Consider the following 24,811-nt stretch of genomic DNA (forward strand, 5'->3'; position numbering starts at 1 on the left):
CTCCTCCTCGTGGTTCTCAGTTGGAGACACGTTAAACCACGCGATGACGGCGGAGCAAGAGACTGCGTCGTAGCAGGGGAGGACGGCTGGTCTGAAGAACCGTGTAACAGACTGCACCACTGGATCTGTGAGAAGGTCGTGGACCTGGATCATCTGGAGGCTGAGCGGAACAAAGAGGGTCCGTAGACTTTGTTTGTGTTCATGAGTGGAGAACGGTTCCTCCTTTCTGTTCTCTGTGCCGTTGACAGTAAATACACTCTTTAAGAGTTGAAAGGTTGTTGGATGTATTTAGGTCTACTGAGGTCAGATTTCTATTGTGGTCTAGTGAGGTCAGGTTTCTATTGTGGTCTAGTGAGGTCAGGATTCTATTGTGGTCTACTGAGGTCAGGTTTCTATTGTGGTCTACTATGGTCAGGTTTCTATTGTGGTCTACTAAGGTCAGGTTTCTATTGTGGTCTACTGAGGTCAGGTTTCTATTATGGTCTACTGAGGTCAGTTTTCTATTGTGGTCTACTGAGGTCAGGTTTCTATTGTGGTCTACTAAGGTCAGGTTTCTATTGTGGTCTACTAAGGTCAGGTTTCTATTGTGGTCTTCTGAGGTCAGGTTTCTATTGTGGTCTCCTAAGGTCAGGTCACAAGGGTCAACCCTTTCTGGGTTCACTTGCACTAGTTTCTATTGGAGATACTGAACTGTTTTGCGTTCTCCTCCACAAGCTCCGCCCCCGACTCGTTAATCTCTTCGTGGAGTGACTTCCCCTCCCTGGGTAATCTTTGTAGACACTGCTGTGATACTCAATCATGTATGAAAAGGCAGGAGAGAATACTGGGTGTGAATCCCCTGGGTCGCCCTCTAGTAGACAGGTGTTAGGAGAGAGTGAAGGGAGTGTCTGACGCTCCATCTGTAGATCCGTGTTGTAGACGTTCACACACAAAATTGTGTTCAGACGTTCAGGAGGAGACGTTCACCTCTCCTCCTGGTTTCTTCAGGTTCAGTGATGCCCACGGAGGAGGAGGAGGAGGCCCCCAGCATCACAGAGTTCCACTCCTCTACCCACGTGTTGCCCGTAGGCCAAACGGCCCGCTATACCTGCCACGCCGGCGGCACGCCGGAGCCCACAGTAGAGTGGCTCTACAACGGCAGGCCCCTGGAGAGGGACGGCACAGACGACCAATCAGAGGCCTGGGTGGAGAGGGGCTTCCTCTTCGTCAGAGGTGGGAGGTACGGCGTGAACACGGTCTGCTGCATGGCGAGCAACAGCGCTGGCACGGCCAATCACAGCGCTGAGCTGCTTGTCTTTGGTAAGTCCTGGATCCAAGGAGAGATGTTTGTTGTTGATGTATTCATAGCATTGTTGTTGATTTATTCATAATATTGTTGTTGATACATTCATAATATTGTTGTGGATGTTTTCATAACGTTAATGTTGAGGTGTGTGTATCTATGAATGTGTACATATGTACATGTATGTATGTGTTCATATCTATGTATATGTACATAGAGCGCAGGAAAACAGTACTAGTGATGATGATGATGATGAGGATGAAGAACGGTTCAGCAGCTCATCATGTCTGGTTCTCCCTCAGATGCCTGTGACCTCACACTGGACCCCAACACGGCCAACAGACTCCTCTCTCTGTCTGAGGACAACAGGAAGGTGACGTGGGTTGGAATGTACCAGTGGTATCCGGATCACCCAGAGAGATTTGACTCCCAGTACCAGGTGTTGGGTAGAGAGGCTCTGACTGGCCGCTGTTATTGGGAGGTAGAGTGTGAAGGACGGGTTGGTATAGGAGTGACATACAGAGGAATCACAAGGAGAGGAGGGGGGGATGACAGCTGGCTTGGATGGAACAACAAGTCCTGGGGTCTTTATTGTGGTGATGTTGGTTACTCTGCCCTGTACAACGGTATAGATACAGCCCTCCCTCTCCGCCCCGCTGGCTCCACCAGAGTAGGAGTGTATCTGGACCGGCCTGCTGGCTCTCTGTCCTTCTACAGAGTGTCCCCAGGTGGAGGAGGGTCCTCAGACACACTGACACACCTCCACACCTTCTGGTCCTCCTTCACCCAGGAGGACCTCCTCCCGGGGGTTAGGGTAGGGGGGGTCTGGCGGACCTCAGGGGGGAGGTGGCGGACCCCAGGGGGGTCCTCAGCCTCTCTGTGTCGGTTGTAGAAAGAGAGTGGGGGGCAGCAGGAGCCTCCCGGGGTTCTGGGGGGCGTCTTGGTGGTCCCTCAGTTGTAGAGAAATGGGGGGGGGGGGGGTCTGCGGGGTGCCTCAGGGGTAGAGGGTGGAGGGGTGGAGGGTGGAGGGGAGGAGGCTGGAGGGTGGAGGGGGTAGAGGGTGGAGGGGTGGAGGGGGTGGAGGGGTAGAGGGTGGAGGGGGGTGGAGGGGTAGAGGAGGGTGGAGGGGGGAGGGTGGAGGGGTAGAGGAGGGTGGAGGAATGGAGGGGTAGAGGGTGGAGGGGTAGAGGAGGGTGGAGGGGGTAGAGGAGGGTGGAGGGGGGAGGGTGGAGGGGTAGAGGAGGGTGGAGGAATGGAGGGGTAGAGGGTGGAGGGGTAGAGGAGGGTGGAGGGGTAGAGGAGGGTGGAGGGGGTAGAGGGTGGAGGGGGTAGAGGGTGGAGGGGTGGAGGGGGAGGGTGGAGGGGTATAGGAGGGTGGAGGGGGTGGAGGGGGTAGAGGGTGGAAGGGTAGAGGGTGGAGGGGGGGGCACTTTGTACGCACACACACACACATACGCATGCAAACACATACAAACACACACACACATATACATACTGTAGCGGGCCAGTGGGTGTGGGGTTTCCACGCTACCAAGTTGAGTAGATAAATGACACAACACACAGCAGTTCCAGTGCAGAATGGTTTATTTACCTAGTAAATGAAAACCAGGGTGGGAAAGGGACATCCACCTCCTTTATGCTATCGTCCGTCAAACACCTTACACCTGTCTCTCTCTCTCTGGGCGTACCACACTGCCAGGCGATCACACAGATCCTGCCTGTCCTTACCTAGCCCTAGCTCCTCTTCCAACTCCAACCTCCCCACACGTCTGTTGGCTAGCCCTTTTAAGCTAGAGCACCCCTGCCTAACGATCCCCAGGCTTGCCTCGTTAGAGGGAGGAAGACCATATATGGCTTGGGGGTGGAGCCAGCAGGTTGCCAGACCTACCACTCCCCCACTCCTCCCTGGCGTCTGCCACAATACACACACACAAACACACACCGACACACACACACACACACACACACACACACACAGAAACACACACACACAGACACACAAACACATGCACACACAAAAACAAACCTACATAAAAACACATACACACACACACACACACTGAGAGGACTGACGACTCAGTGTCTCTGTGGCAGTTATAGTCTCTCTCTCTCTCTCTCTCCCTCTCTCTCTCCCCCTCCCTGTCTCTCTCTCCCCCTCCCTCCCTCCCTCCCTCTCCATCCCCCTCTCTCTCTCTCTCTCTCTCTCTCTCTCTCTCTCTCTCTCTCTCTCTCTCTCTCTCTCTCTCTCTCTCCCTCCCTCTCCATCCCTCTCTCTCTCTCTCTCTCTCTCTCTCTCTCTCTCTCTCTCTCTCTCTCTCTCTCTCTCTCTCTCTCTCTCTTTCTCTCTCTCTCTATCTCTCTTCTGGTATAGCATGATAAACCATGAAAAGGCTTTTAAGATCTCCCATAGTTAGATAAGCACGTTTATTATTTGAAATGTACATAAAATACCTATTGATGGTCAATCTTTATATATTTTCAGACTTTTTAAGTCTTAAGGGCTCTAATATCATCATTTTTGTCATAATCCTGATTTGCGACCTGATTTAAAGCAGATGTTATGTTTTATTCATAATAACCAAGATGTCTATGGGATAATGTTGCATGTTGTAAATGACTTTAAACTGAATCTTGATTTTTTGTGTTCTGTTGGGAAGCAAGCGGCCGCAGAACATGTTCAGTTATTAAAGATACATGCTCACCTGTTGATGATTTGTAAAGTCTGCTGCTTCTATTGTTTTAGTCCTCGTGTTTATTGTGTACATGTAAGGGACTATTTTTTAATCAGAAATTATAAATAAAACAATAAATGTTATTCCGATTTTATTCTGGGACCTCCTCCCTGGGTTTTGGTTGGGATGGATGAGTCTGCAGCCGTCAGAGCGGCCATGTTGAGTCAAACAGCACTATGTTAGACGCTGGGGGGTCATACTGGTACTGGTTACATCTTGACACTATGTAAGTTCATGTGTGTTTGTGTGTGTGTGTTCGGTGTGTGTGTGTGTGTGTCTAGCCTCATAGATGGGTGGGGGGGGGGTCTCCCTCTCCTCAGCGGGGGTGTGGAGGACCTCCAGCCATATATATATAACATATTGAGAAGTTCAAGGGGATGATTGAAGACACACTGAATAGTAGTATGAGAGAGAGAGAGAGAGAGAGAGAGAGAGAGAGAGAGAGAGAGAGAGAGAGAGAGAGAGAGAGAGAGAGAGAGAGAGAGAGAGAGAGAGAGAGAGAGAGAGAGAGTGTGTGTGTGTGTCCCTGTCTCCACTAGAGTGCGACAGGGGCACACATCTAGATCCCTGGTGCAACATGGTGACCAAACAAGAATAGAAAGCCAGGCTAGAGCAAAATAAAAAGGGAAAAAAACAATCTGATGAATAAAAGCAGAAGAGAACAGTGGATCTGGTGATAAAAACAGGTTAAAGCAGGGGGGGTTAGAAGTGGGCTCCCCCCACAGCAATGGGGGTGGTGAGTGGAGAGTCCTTAGTATGGATTGGTGAGTCTCTGCCTCCGTTTGTGTCCCCCAGGAGGTGATAGTCCGGGGGCCCTTTTCCTGAGGCCTGCTGGGGCTCAGTGGGGGCCCGTGATTGGCTTCTCCAACCAACAGGGAAGAGTTTTCCTGTGGTTCTGCTGTGTTCTGGAGGTCTACTGGGAGCTGGTTCACATGTCCTACTTAAAACACCCCAGCTAAGAGCTTACCAAGAATACTAAAAGGAATAAAAACATAAAAACATTAAACAACTCGGCCCGGCGAAGGTATTTGTTGGGCGGTCACTTAGCTCGACAAGCTTCTTAAAAAAGGGATAAAACGACTAAAAGTAATAAGAACCCTAATGGCCTAAAAGGATTGCCCTTTGAAAAACAAGGGATGATCAAATAAATAGAAAAGGTATAAAGAGAGGTACCTGACGTTTGGTTGTACAACAACTTCTTCAGAGGCTAAGTAAGGTAACATGCAAGGTTGGTTTTATTTCTAACATTATTCTATAAACAGACATTTAGATTTATAGTCTGTCGTTATAATTGATTTACCTCGGGTGTACTGTGGAGTGGGTAAGACTGTTTTTAATAGCAGGCTAGCATTGCCCGTTGCCGTGCGCTAGCCTAGCACGAGCGAACTCTGCAACTAGAAGGACTGAATGAAATGTGTTGAAAACTGTCTCCAGTGATATAGAATACCAATGCTCACTTCGGAATCAGGCCCTATGTCCAAAATTCCGAACTACCCCTTTAAGCGGCTGCAGCAGAAGTGTTGAGACGAAAGATGATATCAAGACATTTATAGAATATTCCCATTCACATTGTGATTCTTCGTCATAACATCCGACCAAACATCCTTCACATTCACCAAGCGAAGATTATGAAAGTCCAGGCCCCACCTTCCTGCACTCGGGGTCCGACTGGGCCAAGTTTCAGGCAGGAAGGGCCTCCCCTTCCTGCCCTCGGGGTCCGACCGGGCCAAGTTTCGGTGCGGGGGTCCCAGTTAGGCCCTAGAATAAGGTATTCAAATTTCAGCGCGGTAGGACCTTCTATCTCAAAAACTGTTTTTCCACCACATTCTGAACCATTAGGTCTTGCAGGCAACACTTCTGAGGGGCTTTGTCCAAATGACAGTCCATTTGGGAAAACTTTTTTTCTCTAAGGGCTAGAACTCCAAATCTCGGATATGTCGTTCTCGGGGCCCCGGGAAATGTGTGTAAACATTTAAGTATCCCTGGCTATCTCGAAAAGGCCGGAAAAGGGGCGTGACCTCCAACAGTACTGTAAATGTAGATAAGACAGAGGTTAGTTTCTAGTCCCCAGTTTTTGTGGGATGGAGGTGTACATTTGTGGCTTAAGGTGTGTAGACACAGCTGGCCTGTGGCCACGTTTTTGAAGTCTGGGGTCAAAAGGTCAAAAGGAGCCGGCACCACGCCGCTTATGAGATAACAAAAGTTCATGTGTATTTCTCTCATAACTTTTTGTCATTATTAAAGAGAGGCCTGATTCTCAGATATGCATGTTGGATGGCCAGGGTGTAGGTCTGGGAAGAACTTCAGGCCAAAATCTTGCAGACGAGCTGCTGGGTGCAGGTGCAACGAGATGGAGCACTTGCTGAGTCATTTCCTGTAGGGCTGGAGCCACAGATTGAAGCGTATGAGTCCTTTGAGACCCCCTTTGATAAAAGGGGTTCTCAAATGTTGACCCTCAGTCACCTATTGCATCACTTCCTTTAGGGCTTCGGCCGCCTAATTGATTATTATAGTATAATTGAATGCCCTCTTTCATATATATGATACCTCCACCACTGGGACGTGGCAACAATTCTCCAAATCCATATGGGGAGGGGGGAGGGATGCTTGTGGACAGTAGGGGTGTATACTCAACATAAATAGGAAGCAAACTCAGGAGAAGTAATAACATCTCACAAATATTTATTTAATAAATTGTTTCAAATGACCCTGCCTCGTTAAATCAATGAGCTTGGTGTTTTGCTTTCCAAAATAGGTTATAGTAGAAGTCTAAACTGCAGAAAATAAAAGCATCCAAGCTGCCTTTTAAGGATACCTTGGAATATCTGCCTATTTTCTAACCACCGGCCCGCGTCGGGCTCGGGCTCGGGCAGAGAATCTAAACACTGACTGGAATTACTTAGCAGGTGTCTGTAGGGCTATATGAGGAGTTAATGCACAGACTGCAGCCAATCAGAATCAGAGTATTCCCCCAGACCTAGTCTAAACAATATTATTCACGAGTTATAAACAACCCCTACACATCAATATTGTGGTGACTCCTACCCCCTGGGGAGTCTGGGTAATGGGGTATTCATAATGTTGTTTAGGGAAAAGGGGTTTTATTGTCTTTAGATAACTTGTTTATGTTATTAGGTTAAGTGGGGTTAACGGGTTTGGGGTTCTTTATTGTTTGTGTGTTAATTGTGATGTGTAGTGTGATCGGGACCATTAGTGAGAGTGTTGTGTGTGTTGGTCAGGTGTGCCGTGTTTTCTGTTGTGTGTTTGAATAAAGGCAGCTCTCGGGGTTGTGCGGTGTACTGAGGCACGAGAGTTGCGCCGCCATTTTAACCTGGGCTCCCGTCTCGTCCTTCCCGCGCTGCTCGCCACAATATTAATGATAACCCTGTGGAAATTGCCATAAGTGAGAGATACAATTTCGCACGTTGAGCACACAGTTGTGTGACTCGTTTATTTAGTAAGAGAGAAACAGGAAATCAAAACGTGCTGAAGGTAAACAAATCCCGCATGGGCTCTGACGTCATGAGACGCTCGTAATCCTTAAAGGGACAGCGATCCCTGAACCACCAAGATAGTAAACGACATGCCTAACACAATTGAAAGAACAACACATAACAAAATACTGTAGGTGAATTATGTTACACTCACTACAACCCATTAAATACGGTATGATTTCTAGATGTCATGGCAACGTCCGCTCGCGACACTGGACTTGCGATCGAGGCATCGATGCGGACGTTCATTCACATAGCCAAAAACAAGAGAATAGATGGCTAGATAAAATAAACATCAAGACATACAATTCTAAAAAGAACCGATGAAGCAGCTACCCTTTTTTCCTTCGCGGTTTGCCTACAGAGCAGCGCACCTGCATTTAATATATCTGTGTATTGTCACAATTTCTCAGTATCAAAGGTGAAAGTAGAAACGGGTGGCCAGAATTGGAACGTACTGCGTACTCAAATTTTGGCTAGTAAGTACGGACAGTACGGGTATTGGAACACGGCACTGTACTTACGTGACACAAACCAGCATCGCAAACGTTCTCTCCCGCTTGAGATGACGTCTTTCTTTAAAGGTTCATGGGTCTGATTCGCCGATTTCCCATGCTGATATCCCCGGAGATTCTCGGGCATCTTCGACAATTTGGCTATAGATTGTCTCATTACATGCTAAATAATATAATTATAGCCTAATTATGTATATAGCCTATACAAATATATAGGCAATATATATATAACTAGGCAATATATATATATACATATAGCATTTGTGGTTTTGGCATAAACATAACTAGGGTGCACTGTACTATCTGCGCACACCCTTTCTGAAGCCTCTCTCTCGCTCTCTCTCTCTCTCTCTCTCTGTCCCTCCCTCTCTCTCTTTCTCTCTCTCGTACCGTTTTGTGGAGCACGTTCATTGTCTGAAAACATTCCCATTCAGAAAGCATTGGTTTGCATTTCGTTCTGTGTAGCACGCAAAAAGTCGGACTATCGTACTCTGGAACACGCTTCAATAGATTAACGTTTGTGCACATGAGCACGCAATCGCGTGATACCGGGTTGCAACAAAACGCTTGAGGTGGCGTTTTGAGAAGAAAAAAACTTTTTTTTAGGACATGGCATAAAGATAATTATGAGCCTTTGATTGATATCCAGAATTTGTATTGGAGTGAACGGAGATATCTACTTCTGGGCTCTTTGAATCGAGGGACCCGTCCACAGCCCGCTTAAACAGCTGCAATACCAGGCTTGGCCGCTGAGCACTGGTGGATCGCGGAAGTATGCACTGTTCCTGGGGGCTTGGGTACACAGAGCCTTTCAGAAACGATGACGTTTGGTTGCCATGACAATGCCACGACGCTGCCACAAGCTTGCGCTCGAGACCGAGACGCTCATCAAAAAAATGGCAGGGGAAATGCAAATGGTGATTTCTCTGTACAATGTACTTATTTATCTCCAAATACAACACGACACATTGTCTCAAACATATTCGTTAGTCCGACGCCGAAGGCGAGCGCTGTAGCTACTTGCTGTGCTTAAGCGATGGGAAAAAAAACGCAAAGACGCCAGTTCAAACCGTACTTGGAGCGGCGTTTCAAGAAAAAAAACAACTCACCTTCGTACTTTTGGTTTAAGCCATATTTTTGCTTGTGAGTGAAAATGATAAGCCAGCTGATCTACTGAAACTATCAGCTGATCGCGCGCCTGTAATATAAACAAAGAGGCGTGGCGGGAGTCGCGTAACCATGACAACAACTGTTAATCAAAAACATTTCAGTGTGGAACGTGGATGCAATACTTTCCGAAAACGATATGAAAACGATAGTGTGTTAGTGTGTAATTAGGGACGGGTCAGAATATTCGATTATTCGTTCCCGAGGGTCAAAGTCGATTTTTTATATTTGGACGTTAACATTTTTTCCCATTCAAATAAACAAGAATTAACGGATAGAACTAATGTTGGACACCTCAAAGGGCATTATCCCGCTTATACCATGGTCACTTGCCGAAGAAAAGAAATTAAGAACATTCATTCATATTTTCATGCGTTTTACAATCCAAATATATACGTTTTTCACAAGCCATAACTTAGTCTCCCTGGTAATGCCTGAGGGTTTGACTAATACCTGGAACAACCATTACCCTCCCGTAAGGTTCTTATGCAACGGAAACGTTGTTCACTCCACCAGTAAATAGGACAGACCTTAGCTACAACTTGGCAACGGGAGGTATTCTATTCCGCTGAGCTACGAGCCAGAGAGCTAACGTTATGGATTGTACATATTTATAATTCGAAATTCGTCCCAGCCTTTATACCACATATACTCCAGGGTCTATAGCATATAACCGCATTGTCTGATTACAGTTTAATTCATATTTCACAATTTACCTGCTCTCGTCTTGAAGGCTGACCAGACAATTTGACTGGAACTACTTAGCAGGTAGTTGTTTTTTTGCGTTTAACATATTAAGTGATTTCTTGCCGATGATCCATGGCTGCCTCTGTGAATGTCGGCACACATCGAATAATCGATTATTCGTTCATACCATCCACTGATTATTCTACCATGAACAAATTTGAGTTATTCACATCCCTAATTGTAATTCAGATGTTATGTAGAGCACACAGTTACCCAAGCGGAAATCAAACCAAGGGTCGTCTTGCTGTGAGGCAGCAGTGCAAGCACTTCAGCGTCTGCCGTGGTGATATCTTAATCTGTCATGTACTGTTTAACAGGCATGGACACTGAGGTGTTGGCACTTCCTTCAGAGGATTCCTTGCCCTTACCCAGAGCACAGCAAAATCCTCAAGAAATATCTGGTAAATATACAGTGTTTAATTCTGAAATCCAAATACTGTATATAGAATGTAGATCATTTGGTTATATTTTAATTGCAGAACAAAACATGGAGAGGCTTTCTGCCCTACTGGAATCATGCCCATGTCCTGCTGAGCCTGAGAGAAGCTCAGCATCATCTTGTTCTGTCAGGCAGCAGAAAGCCTCCGACCTTTGGGAGGAAGCACGGCCATACCACCTCAGATGCCTTTTGGAATCTGAGGCTGTTGGCCATTGTGTTGCTTCTGCCACAAGCCTGCTGTTATAAGGTTGGATGTTCATCAATCAAATAATATAGTGTATCTATATACATTAAAAAAAGTATATAATATAAATAAATTGAGTGACTTAACAGTGTTTTGTCTGCTTAGGTGCAGACAGAGAGTGCACCTAAGTCATCTTTATTACCATCAATGGTAGAAACCAGTTCTCTATTTAGACTTATGTTAGTCTAATATACAATGTGCCAATGATTATGACTAATGTTCTTTTGTTTTGGTGAGGGCGTTATGATTTGCATTTGCCACGTTATGTGTGCCAAACATGCCTGCAGCAGTGGGCCCCTGATGGGAGAGACCTAGTCAGGAGTGGAGATTGGCCAGCTTCTGCCAATGCTTGCACAATCTACACACAGGGGCGGATCTACTGGGGTGGCATAGGGTGGCAACTGCCACCCTAAAAAAAGCCTTGCCACCCCAGCTGCCACCCCAGTTGGCAGTGCCAAATAATTTTTTTTTTTTTTTTTTTGCTTTTACAAGACATTTACGAAAGCGAGTTTCAAATGTCCGACTGCAAGTGAATGCAACCAGGAAATATTGCCCCATCCCGCCTGCCCCCCCCCCCCCCCCCCCTCCCCGAGACTCCCGCCGGCACTGATTTTGATTAGGCCTACAAGGAAGGCGCGAGAGTCCTCCAAACGAACGAAGCAAGCGGCGCGGCAGAGAGACTACATTCTTGAGGTAATACTGATCATCTATGAAGAAATTATAATAATTTGAAAAGAGCAGGGCTGTGTATTACAGAAACATCATAGTTAAAGACTGAAGTTAAGATTGGAATGCCTTATAGCTGCATAGCAGGCGCGTGCCGTCCATATGGGCAGGTGGGGCGGCGAACTCCCTGCAAAAGCATTCTCCCAAAAAAATAGTTCCTCAGTAAATCATTGCTCCAAGTTTATTTTTAATAATGTGATTGTCACATTAACTATCTATAGTTTCTGTAGGCTTTCCGACTATTTTTGTTCTGTTGATATCAAATTGATGGTGGCGATTCTAGTTGAGTTTAACGTGTCATGCAATGTGGGGCGGCGGAGCTCAACGAACGCGTCCCTCCGTATGTTTCTCGCATAACCCTGCAGGCTGCAATAAGAATTGCAATCCGCGCTAAAGACGCGCTAACAAACACAAACCCTTCTACACTCAGCTGGTTTTCCTGACCGTTAACTTCATGTGCCTCCTTTTCACACACACGCGTGTCGCACGCCACGCACGCCGCGCACGCCACGCACGCCGCGCACGCCACGCACGTGCTAACAAACACAAACCCTTCTACACTCAGCTGGTTTTCCTGACCGTTAACTTCATGTGCCTCCTTTTGTATCAACAGTCATTCGATTTGATTATATTAAACTTTATTGTCATTGAACCAAGTAACAGGTACTTGGACAACAAAATGCGAGTCATCTTCTGTAAATTATTTTCAAATGGCCATCTCTAATCTACTTGGTTGCACACCTGTCTGAACTTTTATAAACCAATATAAGTCATCAATAATTAATAATAAAACAAGCTTCACATCAAGAGCAAAAAAAATTATATGGTAAACCCAAAAGGTCTTGAAAATACTTAGAAATTAAAGATATAAAAAAGAAAGAGAGGGAAATCTTTGATAGCACTTCCCCTGAATCCCCATTTGGCTCTTCCAAGCATGCAGGTAATACACTCTACTTTGGGAGTTATTCTATGTCACCGCGCTTTGAGGGTGGCATTGTATGTAAATTATTGGAATCGGTGAATAAAGTGATATTTGCACTCAAGTTGGACTGATGATTGACATCTGATAGGAATATCTCATGGACAAATACCAACTTATTGTTAACTAAAGTACATATTGCAGCTCTTTTTGCATATATTTTTAGCCCCATGCCCCTGCTGGTGTAATAGTGCAGGTGTTTGTTGTAAGGCAGGTTGATTTTGTAATTATTCAGTAATAATTTATTAAATTTGGTCTGAAACCTTTTATGTTTAAATGTAAGGCTTTACTCATCCCACAATAAATTAAATATAATGTTATTGAGTCAAAATATCTAAATGTGGGGGCTTTCCAAGTAAATATTGATTGATATGGCTTTAATTAAATCGGCATACTGTATATACTTCTGCCATAGGGTGTCACCCCTCAAAATCTCCTGTCCCCCTCTTGCCACCCCATGAATATTTTTCTAGATCCGCCCCTGTCTACACGGTGGACCTCCTCAACTCCTTTCAGGAGCAAGCCTTTGCAAAGCGGCTGGAACATCGCACAGGAAGAGTATGTATGATATCAGCAATGCTATTTACTATGCTCGCCCGTCGCCAATATTATCAGCAAATTATTTACATCTACTTTGAATATCTCAAAAATGTTTTTTCATATTCTGATATACTGTCTAGTCTGGACAGATCAACGGGGATGCCCTGCAGAGGAGCTTTCTTGAGATTGCATACGCCTCCTTTGAGAAAGACCAGCTATGCTGTGATACAAAGGCCGTGGCCTGGGCACGATTGCTCCTTCATACATACGTCATCATGTCGTAATACGATAAATACATCACCAAGCGTGGTGTCCAGCTGCAACTGAATGCTGTCGTCTGCCCAAATTTCAAGTAAACACTCGACTTTACTATCACCTCTATCACCTCTCCTGGAACCGTCACCTTATCGTGGTGGAGAGGTTTGCGTGTCCCTGTGAACCTGAGGGCTGTGTTGTCTGGAGCCTTGTGCTCCTGGTAGGGTCTCTCATGGCAGAGTGGTCTCAGGTGAGGGGCCAGACTAAGAATGGTTCAAAAATCCTCAATGAATAACGGAAGAAGAGGAGATGTGAGCCAGGCCCAGACGGAGGGCTCGATGGCGAGCGCCTGGTGGCCGGGTTTGCCACGGAGCCCGGTCGGGCACAGCCCGAACAAACTACGTGGCACCCCAACCTCTCTTCATCCCATGGGCCCACCACCTGTGGGAAGACCCGTTGGGGTCGGGTGCGCAGCCACATGGGTGGCAGCGAAGGTCAGGGGTCTCGACGGACCAGACCCGGGCGGCAGAAGCTGGCTCTGGGGACGTGGAACGTCACCTCGATGTGGGGAAAGGAACCGGAGCTTGTGAGGGAGGTGGAGCGCTATCAGTTAGATCTGGTGGGGCTTACCTCCACGCACAGTCTCAGCTCTGGTACCGTACTCCTGGATAAGGGTTGGACTCTATTCTTCTCCGGAGTTGCCGAGGGCGTGAGGCGCCGGGCGGGTGTGGGGATACTCATAAATCCCCGGCAGAGCGCCGCGGTGTTGGAGTTTACCCCGGTAGACGAGAGGGTCGCCTCCCTGCGCCTAAGGGTTGTAGGGGGGAAAACTCTGACTGTTGTTTGTGCATATGCACCAAACAGCAGCTCAGAGTACTCTGCCTTCTTGGAGACCCTGAATGTAGTCCTGTATGGGGCTCCAGTAGGGGACTCCGTAGTTCGGCTGGGTGACTTCAACGCCCACGTGGGCAACGATGGAGACACCTGGAGAGGCGTGGTGGGGAGGAACGGCCTCCCTGATCTAAACCCGAACGGTCGTTTGTTAACGGACTTCTGTGCTAGTCATGGATTATCCATAACAAACACCATGTTCGAACATAAGGGTGCTCATAAGTGTACCTGGTACCAGAGTACCCTAGGCCGAAGATCGATGATCGATTTCGTGATCGTGTCATCTGATCTGAGGCCGCATGTTTTGGACACTCGGGTTAAGAGAGGGGCGGAACTGTCAACCGACCACCATCTGGTTGTGAGTTGGATCAGGGAATGGGGGAAATTTCCGGATAGACCTGGTAAGCCCAAACGAGTAGTGCGGGTGAACTGGGAACGTCTGGAGGAGGCCCCCGTCCTAGGTATCTTCAACTCACACCTCCGGCGGAGTTTTTCTGGAATTCCTGTGGAGGTTGGGGGCATTGAGCCGGAGTGGGCGGTGTTCAAAGCCTCCATTGCTGAAGCTGCGGTGGCTAGCTGTGGCCTCAGGGTCTTAGGCTCCTCAAGGGGCGGTAACCCTCGGACACCGTGGTGGACACCGGTGGTCAGGGAAGCCGTCCGATTGAAGAAGGAGGCCTTCCGGGATATGATATCCTGGAGGACTCCTGACTCGGTTGCAGGGTACCGACAGGCTCGAAGGGCTGCAGCTGCTGCCGTGTCGGAGGCTAAGCAGCGGGTGTGGGAGAAGTTCGGAGAGGCCATGGAGAAGGACTTTCGGTCGGCACCAAAGTGTTTCTGGAAGACTATCCGGCACCTCAGGAGGGGGAAACCGGGAACCATCCAAGCTGTATACAGTAAGGATGGGACTCTGTTGACCTCAACTGAGGAGGTCGTCGGACGTTGGAAGGAACACTTTGAGGAACTCCTGAATCCGAATAACACACCCTCTATGTTGGAGGCAGAGCTCGAGGTTGATGGTGTTTCGTCGTCAATTTCCCTGGTGGAGGTCACTGAGGTAGTCAAACATCTCCGCAGTGGCAAAGCCCCAGGGATTGATGAGATCCAGCCAGAAATGCTAAAGGCTCTGGGTGTTGAGGGGCTGTCATGGTTGACACGCCTATTCAACATCGCGTGGGAGTCGGGTACAGTGCCAAAGGAGTGGCAATACGGGGTGGTGGTTCCCCTTTTCAAAAAGGGGGACCAGAGAGTGTGTGCCAATTACCGGGGTATCACACTTCTCAGCCTCCCTGGTAAAGTCTACTCCAAGGTGCTGGAAAGGAGGGTTCGGCCGATCGTCGAACCTCAGATTGAAGAGGAACAATGCGGTTTTCGCCCCGGACGTGGAACTACGGACCAGCTCTTCACTCTCGCAAGGATCCTGGAGGGGGCCTGGGAGTATGCCCATCCGGTCTACATGTGTTTTGTGGATCTGGAGAAGGCGTAAGACCGGGTCCCCAGGGAGAAACTGTGGGAGGTGCTGCGGGAGTATGGGGTAAGGGGGTCTATCCTCAGGGCCATCCAATCTCTGTACTCCCAAAGCAAGAGCTGTGTTCGCGTCCTCGGCAGCCAGTCAGTTTCGTTCTCAGTGGGTGCTGGTCTCCGCCAGGGCTACGCCTTGTCACCAATCCTGTTTGTGATATACATGGACAGGATATCGAGGCGTAGTCGTGGTGGGGAGGGGTTGCAGTTCGGTGGTCTGAGGATCTCGCCACTGCTTTTTGCAGATGATGTGGTCCTCATTGGATCATCGGCCTGTGACCTTCAGCACTCACTGGATCGGCTTGCGGCCGAGTGTGAAGCGGCTGGGATGAGGATCAGCACCGCTAAATCTGAGGCCATGACTCTTAGCAGGAAACCGGAGGATTGCTTACTCCGGGTAGGAAATGAGTCCTTAGCCCAAGTGAAGGAGTTCAAAATTCTCGGGGTCTTGGTCGCGAGTGAGGGTACTATGGAGCGTGAGATTGGCCGGAGAATCGGAGCAGCAGGGGCGGTATTGCGTTCGCTTTACCGCACCGTTGTAACGAAAAGAGAGCTGAGCCGCAAGGCAAAGCTCTCGATCTACCGGTCGATCTTCGTTCCTATCCTCACCTATGGTCATGAGGGCTGGGTGATGACCGAAAGGACGAGATTGCGGGTACAAGCGGCCGAGATGAGTTTTCTCAGAAGGGTGGCTGGCGTCTCCCTTAGGGATTGGGTGAGAAGCTCAGCCATCCGTGAGGAACTCGGATTAGAGCCGCTGCTCCTTTACTTAGAAAGGAGTCAGCTGAGGTGGTTCGGGCATCTGGTAAGGATGCCCACTGGGCGTCTTCCTTGGGAGGTGTTTCAGGCACGTCCAGTGGGTAGGAGACCTCGGGGAAGACCCAGGACTAGGTGGAGAGATTATATCTCAACACTGGCCTGGGAACGCCTCGGGATCCCCCCGTCAGAGCTGGTCAATGTGGCCCGGGAAAGGGAAGTCTGGGGCCCCCTGCTTGAGCTGCTCCCCTCCCGACCCGACCCCGGATAAGCGGACGAAAATGAGATGATGATGAGACCAACGTAAACCCACTTGTGAACCGCTTGCCGCCATTGTTTAAAATGATTGTTGTGGGGAAGAAGGGCATGGACCTATAAAGAAAGAAGGGTCGCGCAAGGACTACGTCATCCAGCTCACGTTGCGTATCCGCGCGTGTCATCTCATTAGCATCTGTACTTTGGCCACGGCACACCTCTATGGAAAGCCAAGAAGGCCACTAACTGGCCCTAGAATGGCGCGGTAAAAGTGCTAAACCGTACGGAAACCATACGGAATCCGTGCGGTTTGGCAGGAATTCCGTACGGTTTTTGAATGACTAATAGCCGCGGCTATTAGATATTCACTCCGGCTATTATGCTGCGTTTTAATATCCATCCGTCTCGGAGGTCCGAGGACGTTGCCTAGCGACACGCACAAACACGCCCCTTTTCCTCGGACGGCGAACTCGCCATCTCGGTTGAACTCAGTGGTGACCGAGCAAAATTCCGAGACAGAATTCAAGATGGCTGCGTCCATGACTTGAAGTATGAACTGTTTTCATTGTGCTTGGACAACTTTGGTGGTTTAAATGGCAATTTCAATCACTCGTATTACTGCAATACCTTACGGCGTCCGTATCTCTGCCTATGGCCTATAGCCTACTTATTTTGGAGCACCTGGTCCTCTGCCAATGCTACCGCGACAACAGCTTTCCGGGTGGCGTCCATGTTTTCCTCCAACGACCGAGCGAAATAATAAAACGCTTGAAGTGTGGCCGTGGCATCAGATCCGAGATCCGAGTCGGTTCGCAGAGAATACTCGAACGCAGGATTAGGTATGCAGAACGAGCCCCTCCCTCTTTTTTGCTTGACCACTAAGTTTGAAGGCTGTCTAACCAATCAGTGAAGAGAAATACCAGACTAAAGTAACGCATTGTCAAGAGCTACAGTGCCTCCATGTTTCGCCGTAACATAAAGCTGTGTTGTCTTTACTAGTTTCACTACAATGTAATGACCACCACTAGCTAGTGGAAAATACATTTGGGCCGATTGCTCTGTCAGTTAGCATTGCGCTAGCTGTGCTGCGCTTTAAAACCGTACTCCTTAAAACAGAGGTTTTAACACGAGTTTAACACGCAGCTGCGCACGAGGTTGAACGTCATTGCTGTGTAACAACTCGTACAGGATCAGCTGATTCCTAGCTGACTCGGTTTAATCTGCTTGGAAACCGGAAGTACTCTGACTTCTAGTATACCCCAGAGCAGATGCAGTCTTAACTTCATGGTGGATGCATTTTGTGCTATAATTACCAACAAAAACTTAATGGGAATGTAAAATGAACTTTAAGTTAATAAAAACCCTAATAATGTTGACATATATTATGAAATAGTCTAGGCTACTTTTTGTGGAAATCTGAGTCTGGAATCTGCCCTCACCTACGCCAATCAATTACTTGTCATTGTTTTCTCTTGGTGTGTGTATGCAAACGTGATTACTTAATTAATTGAAGACGAACTAATAGGCCTATGTGAGTAATTAGGATAATGTCACGCCTTTCAATTCTCGGAGAAGGAGAGTTAGGAACATTTTAGTTAAGCATTGACCTTTTTATGTTTCGTTGAATGGTACGATCCTCTGTGCGTTCATTTATTTTTTTTACATACAAATAATCTGTTCTTTGTACAGTTTTAGTTGGGCACTTTAAGCAACTCCTATATTGTAGCCTGCATTGTACTGAAGGCCTACCTGGTGTAATAAGTGTAAATGTATCATACCTATTATTCATAAAACTAATTCTGTGTGTGTGTGTTGGTTATGATGGAGCCCTGTTTCATCCTGCAAACTGGTTTAGTCTCCTCTAAAACCACGTCAGTTGCGAGATTAGACTAACACGCACAAAATACGCCCTCTAGTGTCTGATGTGAATTTCTCTGAAGACACAGCAATTGAGATCAAGGTAAAACGCAGCTGAAGGTTAAACCACAAGTAGCCTACATATGACACAGCAATGGAGTTTAAGACGTCACATGACTTCTTGCGTCACCGACGAGTTTAAACCCGTGTTAAACTCTAAAAAGCTAGCGACAAAGCAATCGGCCCATTTGTGTCTAGTACAGTGTTATGTTAGGCTATAATTGTGATGGCAGTGTGCAAAATAGCCGTCAATATTCAGGGGGTGTCCACATCCCCCGATTGTTGCGTGTCCCCCGATCTAAATGTTCTCAATATGACATTACAATATATATATTCTGTTGCGTGGCTGTCCTGGGAGAGCCGTACGCATTTTAAAAACACCTGTAATCAGCGTGACTATGACTTTCCCAGCCGATCCAGGGGGGCTCTTCAATCATTTATTTAGGAGGATTTTCTACCGTCATCCTCCAGTTTATCGCAAACATCTGGAGATAAGTCGGTTTAATTAAATGCTCAAGTGAAATACAAGTAGGTACCTCCAAATTGCACTTATTGTACAGTACTTCAGTTAAAGGCCATTTACAATCCATCACTAAAGATTTTATAGAGTATTCTGATTCAGCAGATTTAATATTTATTTGTATAATCTTCACAACTCGCAGCAATGAAATGTTAATTTATCATCATTGGAAATATAAACAAGCTTCATAAAAATTCATTTCTAAGCAGTAGGCCTGGCTACTACATATTTCTCAACGTAAACATCATGACCATAAGCTCCATAAGCTATGGCAAAGTTTTCCCACACCTTTCACACAGTAGGGCAGCATTAGTCATACATAATTAACAAAATATCAAAGAAACTTTATTGAGGGATAACAGTGAAAAAAACTTGGGTAGTCTTGGGTAGAGCTGGGCTATGCTTAATGTGAGGAGCAGGGCCCGATTGGAAGGAAGCCCATCCAGGATGAAGTTGACCCGGAGAAGGCAGCTTCCAGGCAGATGAAGATGGGGGTCGCTACTTCTTATTACCACAACAGGAAAAGAACGCAGCCAAGCCTAAATATTATCCATTTAGCCCTTCCGTCCACACTAAAACTGAGAATTCCGACACTGAAAACGATGCTTTTCAAAAACGATCACTGAGGTGGATGAATCTGAAAACGCTGGGTTCGCGTTGTAGTGTCTGAATTCTCGTTTGTTCGTTCCCTATATAGTGCACTATATCATATAGAGAATAGTGAGTGAGTGAATAGGGAACGATTTCGAACACAGCTAATGTGTACCGCAGTTCAAATAAAATAGAAAGGGCTAAAATGGGGACGTGTAAATAGCACACACCCTAACCCTAACCAGCCCTACCCTAACCTAATCCAACCTATCTTAACCTAAACCTACTCTAACCCAAACTAGTTTAACCCATCCCAACTTAACTTAAACCTACCCTATCCCAAACTAATTTAACCCATCCTAACTTAACCTAAACCTACCTGACCCAAACTAATTTGACACAGCCTAACTTAACCTAAACCTACCCTAAACCAAACTAATTTAACCCATTCTAACTTAACCTAAACCTACCCTAACCCAAACTTATTTAACCCATCCCAACTTAACCTAAACCTACCCTAACCCAAACTAATTTAAACCATCCTAACTTAACCTAGCCCAAACTAATTTAAACCAACCTAACTTAACCTAAACCTACCCTGACCCAAACTAATTTAACCCATCCCAATTTAACTTAAACCTACCCTATCCCAAACTACTTTAACCTACCCTAACTTAACCTAAACCTACCCTAACCCAAACTAATTTAAACCATCCTAACTTAACCTAAACCTGACCCAAACTAATTTAAACCAACCAAACTTAACCTAAACCTACCCTGACCCAAACTAATTTAACACAACCTACCTTAACCTACCCTAACCCAACCCAACTTAAACCTACCCTAACCCAACCCTCAACTAACCTACACATTCATTAGACGGTACACACACATTCATGAAAGAGACGGTACACACCACGTTCATTAAAGAGACAGTGTTACGACCCCCTTTATATTGTTTAGGTTGTTTATGCACTCTAGCACCCCCTGCTGGTGCTATTATGTTCTGTGGCTTCTTTTCTAGCTTTCACCTGCTTCCAGCTGCCAATTGGCAATCATTGCTTACACCTGGTGGTGTAGGCTACTTAAGAAGACCAGACCCTGGAAGCAGTCTCTCTCTCAACACCAAGATTTGCGGTTGGGCTTAAGCCTGGCCGCCTCTTCCTTTTTCTGTCTCCTGCGTGAGACCATTATTGTTCGGCATTGGGCCGTTTAAGTCACTTATGACTTCATGCGGAACCCTGATTAAACTCCCCATTTTTCAGTTATTCTCGTGTCTATCTATTCATGCCTGCGCCCAGACAATAGGCCGTAACAGACGGTACAAACATACATTAAAGAGACGGTACACACACATTCATTAAAGAGACGGTACACACACATTTATTAAAGAGACGGTACACACACGTTCATTAAAGAGACGGTACACCCACGTTCATTAAAGAGACGATACACACACATTCATTAAAGAGACGGTACACACACATTCATTAGACGGTACACACACGTTCATTAAAGAGACGGTACACATTCATTAAAGAGACGGTACACACACATTCATTAAAGAGACGGTACACACACATTCATTAATGAGACAGTACACACATTCATTAAAGAGACGGTACACACACATTCATTAAAGAGACGGTACAAACCTTCATTAAAGAGACGGTACACACACATTCATTAAAGAGAATGTACACACACATTCATTAGACGGTACACACACATTCATTAGACGGTACACACACATTCATTAGACGGTACACACACATTCATTAGACGGTACACACACATTCATTATAGAGACAGTACACGCACATTCATTAAAGAGACGGTACAAACATTCATCGAAGAGACGGTACACACACATTCATTAAAGAGACGGTACACATTCATTAGGCGGGACACACACATTCATTAGACGGTACACACACACATTCGCTAGACGGTAGACACACATTCATTAAAGAGACAGTACACACACATTCATTAGACGGTAGACACACATTCATTAAAGAGACGGTACACACACATTCATTAAAGAGACGGTACACACACATTCATTAGACGGTACACACACGTTCATTAAAGAGACGGTACACATTCATTAAAGAGACGGTACACACACATTCATTAAAGAGACGGTACACACACATTCATTAATGAGACAGTACACACATTCATTAAAGAGACGGTACACACACATTCATTAAAGAGACGGTACAAACCTTCATTAAAGAGACGGTACACACACATTCATTAAAGAGAATGTACACACACATTCATTAGACGGTACACACACATTCATTAGACGGTACACACACATTCATTAGACGGTACACACACATTCATTAGACGGTACACACACATTCATTATAGAGACAGTACACGCACATTCATTAAAGAGACGGTACAAACATTCATCGAAGAGACGGTACACACACATTCATTAAAGAGACGGTACACATTCATTAGGCGGGACACACACATTCATTAGACGGTACACACACACATTCGCTAGACGGTAGACACACATTCATTAAAGAGACAGTACACACACATTCATTAGACGGTAGACACACATTCATTAAAGAGACGGTACACACACATTCATTAAAGAGATGGTACACACACATTCATTAGACGGTACACACATTCATTAACCCATTGGCGCCGGATGCTGCGTCGCGCAACATTGCCCCTCCTGCCGGGAGCTGCGTAGCGCAACATTAGCTCTTCTGCCGGCTGCTGCGTGGCGCAGCATTTTGTACACGTGATTGTTTTCATGATGAATGCAGCAAATAACTCACTTTGGTTGGTTAAAATAAACATGAGGTGGGTCTTAAGGCTTTGGTCAAGATCTGGTGACCACCAAAATGCACTTTGGTTGGCTGAAAATCACGTCAATCAATCAGATATACACGTGATTTTCTATCTTTGTTTTTAGCGATACGGCTAGCTGGCGACCGAGAAGTAGCAATGAACATGGAGGATTTTGATAGCGATGGCAGTGATATTGACATAGAATTCAAGGGATTTGAGTCTGAGAGAGAGGACGAGAATGATTTTGTGCCGGTTGATCCACTGGATCGGGCACAGGAGTGGGAATTTTTGGACACCGAAGGAGAGGAGGAGGATGACTTTCGGGGATTCCAGGTGGACTGGAGAACCGGTAATTACCAGCCTCGGAAAACAAAGACATTCTCTCGCACACCGGGGGTGAAACATCCGATCCCCTTGGATGCTAGCCCACTCGATGTGTTTTCCAGGATCTTCACCGATCAGCTGTGGGACACGTTATTGACCGAAACGAATCGGTACGCGGAACAGGTACGAGCCAGACCTCCACGACCTCAAAGTGGACCCCGGTCTCGAAAACAGAAATGAAAACATTCCTCGGGCTGTGTCTTTGCTTTGGAATTTTAAAGCTACCAGCACGCCGCGATTACTGGAGGCAGACTAAGTGGCTCTACCAAACAAACGTCCCCAGGGCAATGTCAAGGGTCCGTTTCGACGTGATCTGGAGGTAATTACTCATGTTTTGTTTTCTTGTGCTCTCTTCCCAGTTCCATTCTCTCTTAGAAAACGGAATGGCCAGTAATGATAGTGGTGCTATAGCAATTACTAATGGTGATGATGGTTGATAATGAATAAATACAATAATGTTGGTTATAAATACAATAATGGAATAATGAATAAATAGCGTAATAAATAGTAATACAATTATGAATAAATATAAATACTATAAATAACATAATACAAATAAACACAATAATGGAAATAAATGTCAGGCTCAAATTCTTTGTCATATTATGCATTTTCAGATATCTCCATCTAGAAGATAACTTGGACCCTGCCTTGGATAAATCCGATAAGCTGTGGAAGATCTGCCGGTTCATGGACCTCCTCTTGCATCAGTTCCAGGCGCTCTATGAGGTCACTGGGTTTGTGAGCGTGGATGAGTCCATGGTAAAATACAAGGGACGCCTTGCCTTCCGGCAGTACCTCCCCATGAAGCCGGTGAAGTGGGGGATAAAGGTGTGGGTCATGGCAGAGAGCAATACAGGCTACGTAAACAATTTAAGTTTACACAGGGGCCATTGCAGGCAAGACCGAGACAGGCCTGGCTTACCGGATTGTGTCAGACCTGGCTAAACCGTATTTTTGGTCAAACTTGTGTTTATATGGACAACTTTTACACCAGCTTGAAGTTGTTGCTGGATCTGCAGGTCAGGGGTGTGCAAGCGTGTGGCACGGTGCGTGCCGGGAGGAAGGACCTCCCTAAAAACAAGGAGCTGACTAAAAAGGCTGGTCTAAACAAACACCAATTCAATGTGGCACAGCAGGATGACCTCACCTTCTGCGTCTGGCAGGACACCAAAACGGTCATGGTCCTGTCCAACATCCATGACCCGACAGCTAATGGGTCAGTGAAGAGGAGAACCGGTGGGCAACGCCAGATTGATGTTCGGGTGCCAGCATGTCTTGCTGATTATCAGCAACACATGAAGGGGGTCGATTTACTGGACCAGATGGTGGCCTACTACCAGATACGCCACCGGTCTACGAAGTGGTGGAGGAGGCTGTTCTTTTACCTCTTTAGTGTGGCGGGCTACAATGCCTTTGTTGCTGCCAGGTCTGTGGGAGGACCTGGGTGGAAATACAGGAGGAGGGGCTGGAGGATCTGTCCCAGGAGCTGATCGTCCCCGTCACAGCAAGAAGTGCTCCCTGTGTGCTCCCCACCGCCCCAACAGGAGCTTCTGCTGACCATGATCTGGCTCAGATCAATACCAAGAGGAAGACCTGCAGGGAGTGCTCTCTAAAGCACAGCGGCACCGACATGCGTCCAGGGTCTACATTGATGGGGTGCAAGCAGTGCAATGTCCCTCTGCACCGTGAGTGCTTCATGTACCACGTTGGTCGCGAGACCAGTTCCACCTCAGGACTTTCCCATGGGTTGGAACTGTAGTTCTGACCTTTACAATGCTTTGGTAAAAATGTTATTTGTTGTATTTTATATCATTGATTTATACGATAAGAGCTGCAGTTTTTTCTTTGTAATCTTGTTTTGAGTGCTTTTAAAATGTTGCTGTTATGGTTGTGCTCAGGAAGCATGTTTTAATAAAACCTTTAGTTCTTACCTTTACAATGCTTTTTATTTCATGTTTCTAGGTGCTCCAGAGGCTTAGATATTAAGGTTTTACCCTCAGGAAATGAGGTTATTTTTCCTAGAATAGCAT

At 46.5% G+C, this 24,811-nt stretch overlaps 1 protein-coding gene across 1 annotated transcript; it reads left to right on the plus strand.

Moving 5' to 3' along the window:
- Window positions 1-2: 2 nt before the first annotated feature.
- Window positions 3-24,338, plus strand: LOC130385437 (uncharacterized). Its single transcript, XM_056593941.1, has 6 exons — window positions 3-178; window positions 988-1,299; window positions 1,585-2,128; window positions 23,396-23,642; window positions 23,801-23,997; window positions 24,326-24,338. Exons 2-6 carry the CDS (start codon window positions 996-998, stop codon window positions 24,336-24,338), a joined length of 1,305 nt encoding a protein of 434 aa, XP_056449916.1. The 5' UTR covers window positions 3-178; window positions 988-995.
- Window positions 24,339-24,811: the final 473 nt, after the last annotated feature.

The sequence above is a fragment of the Gadus chalcogrammus genome, chromosome 7 (assembly GCF_026213295.1).
Source record: "Gadus chalcogrammus isolate NIFS_2021 chromosome 7, NIFS_Gcha_1.0, whole genome shotgun sequence".
NCBI lineage: Eukaryota > Metazoa > Chordata > Actinopteri > Gadiformes > Gadidae > Gadus > Gadus chalcogrammus.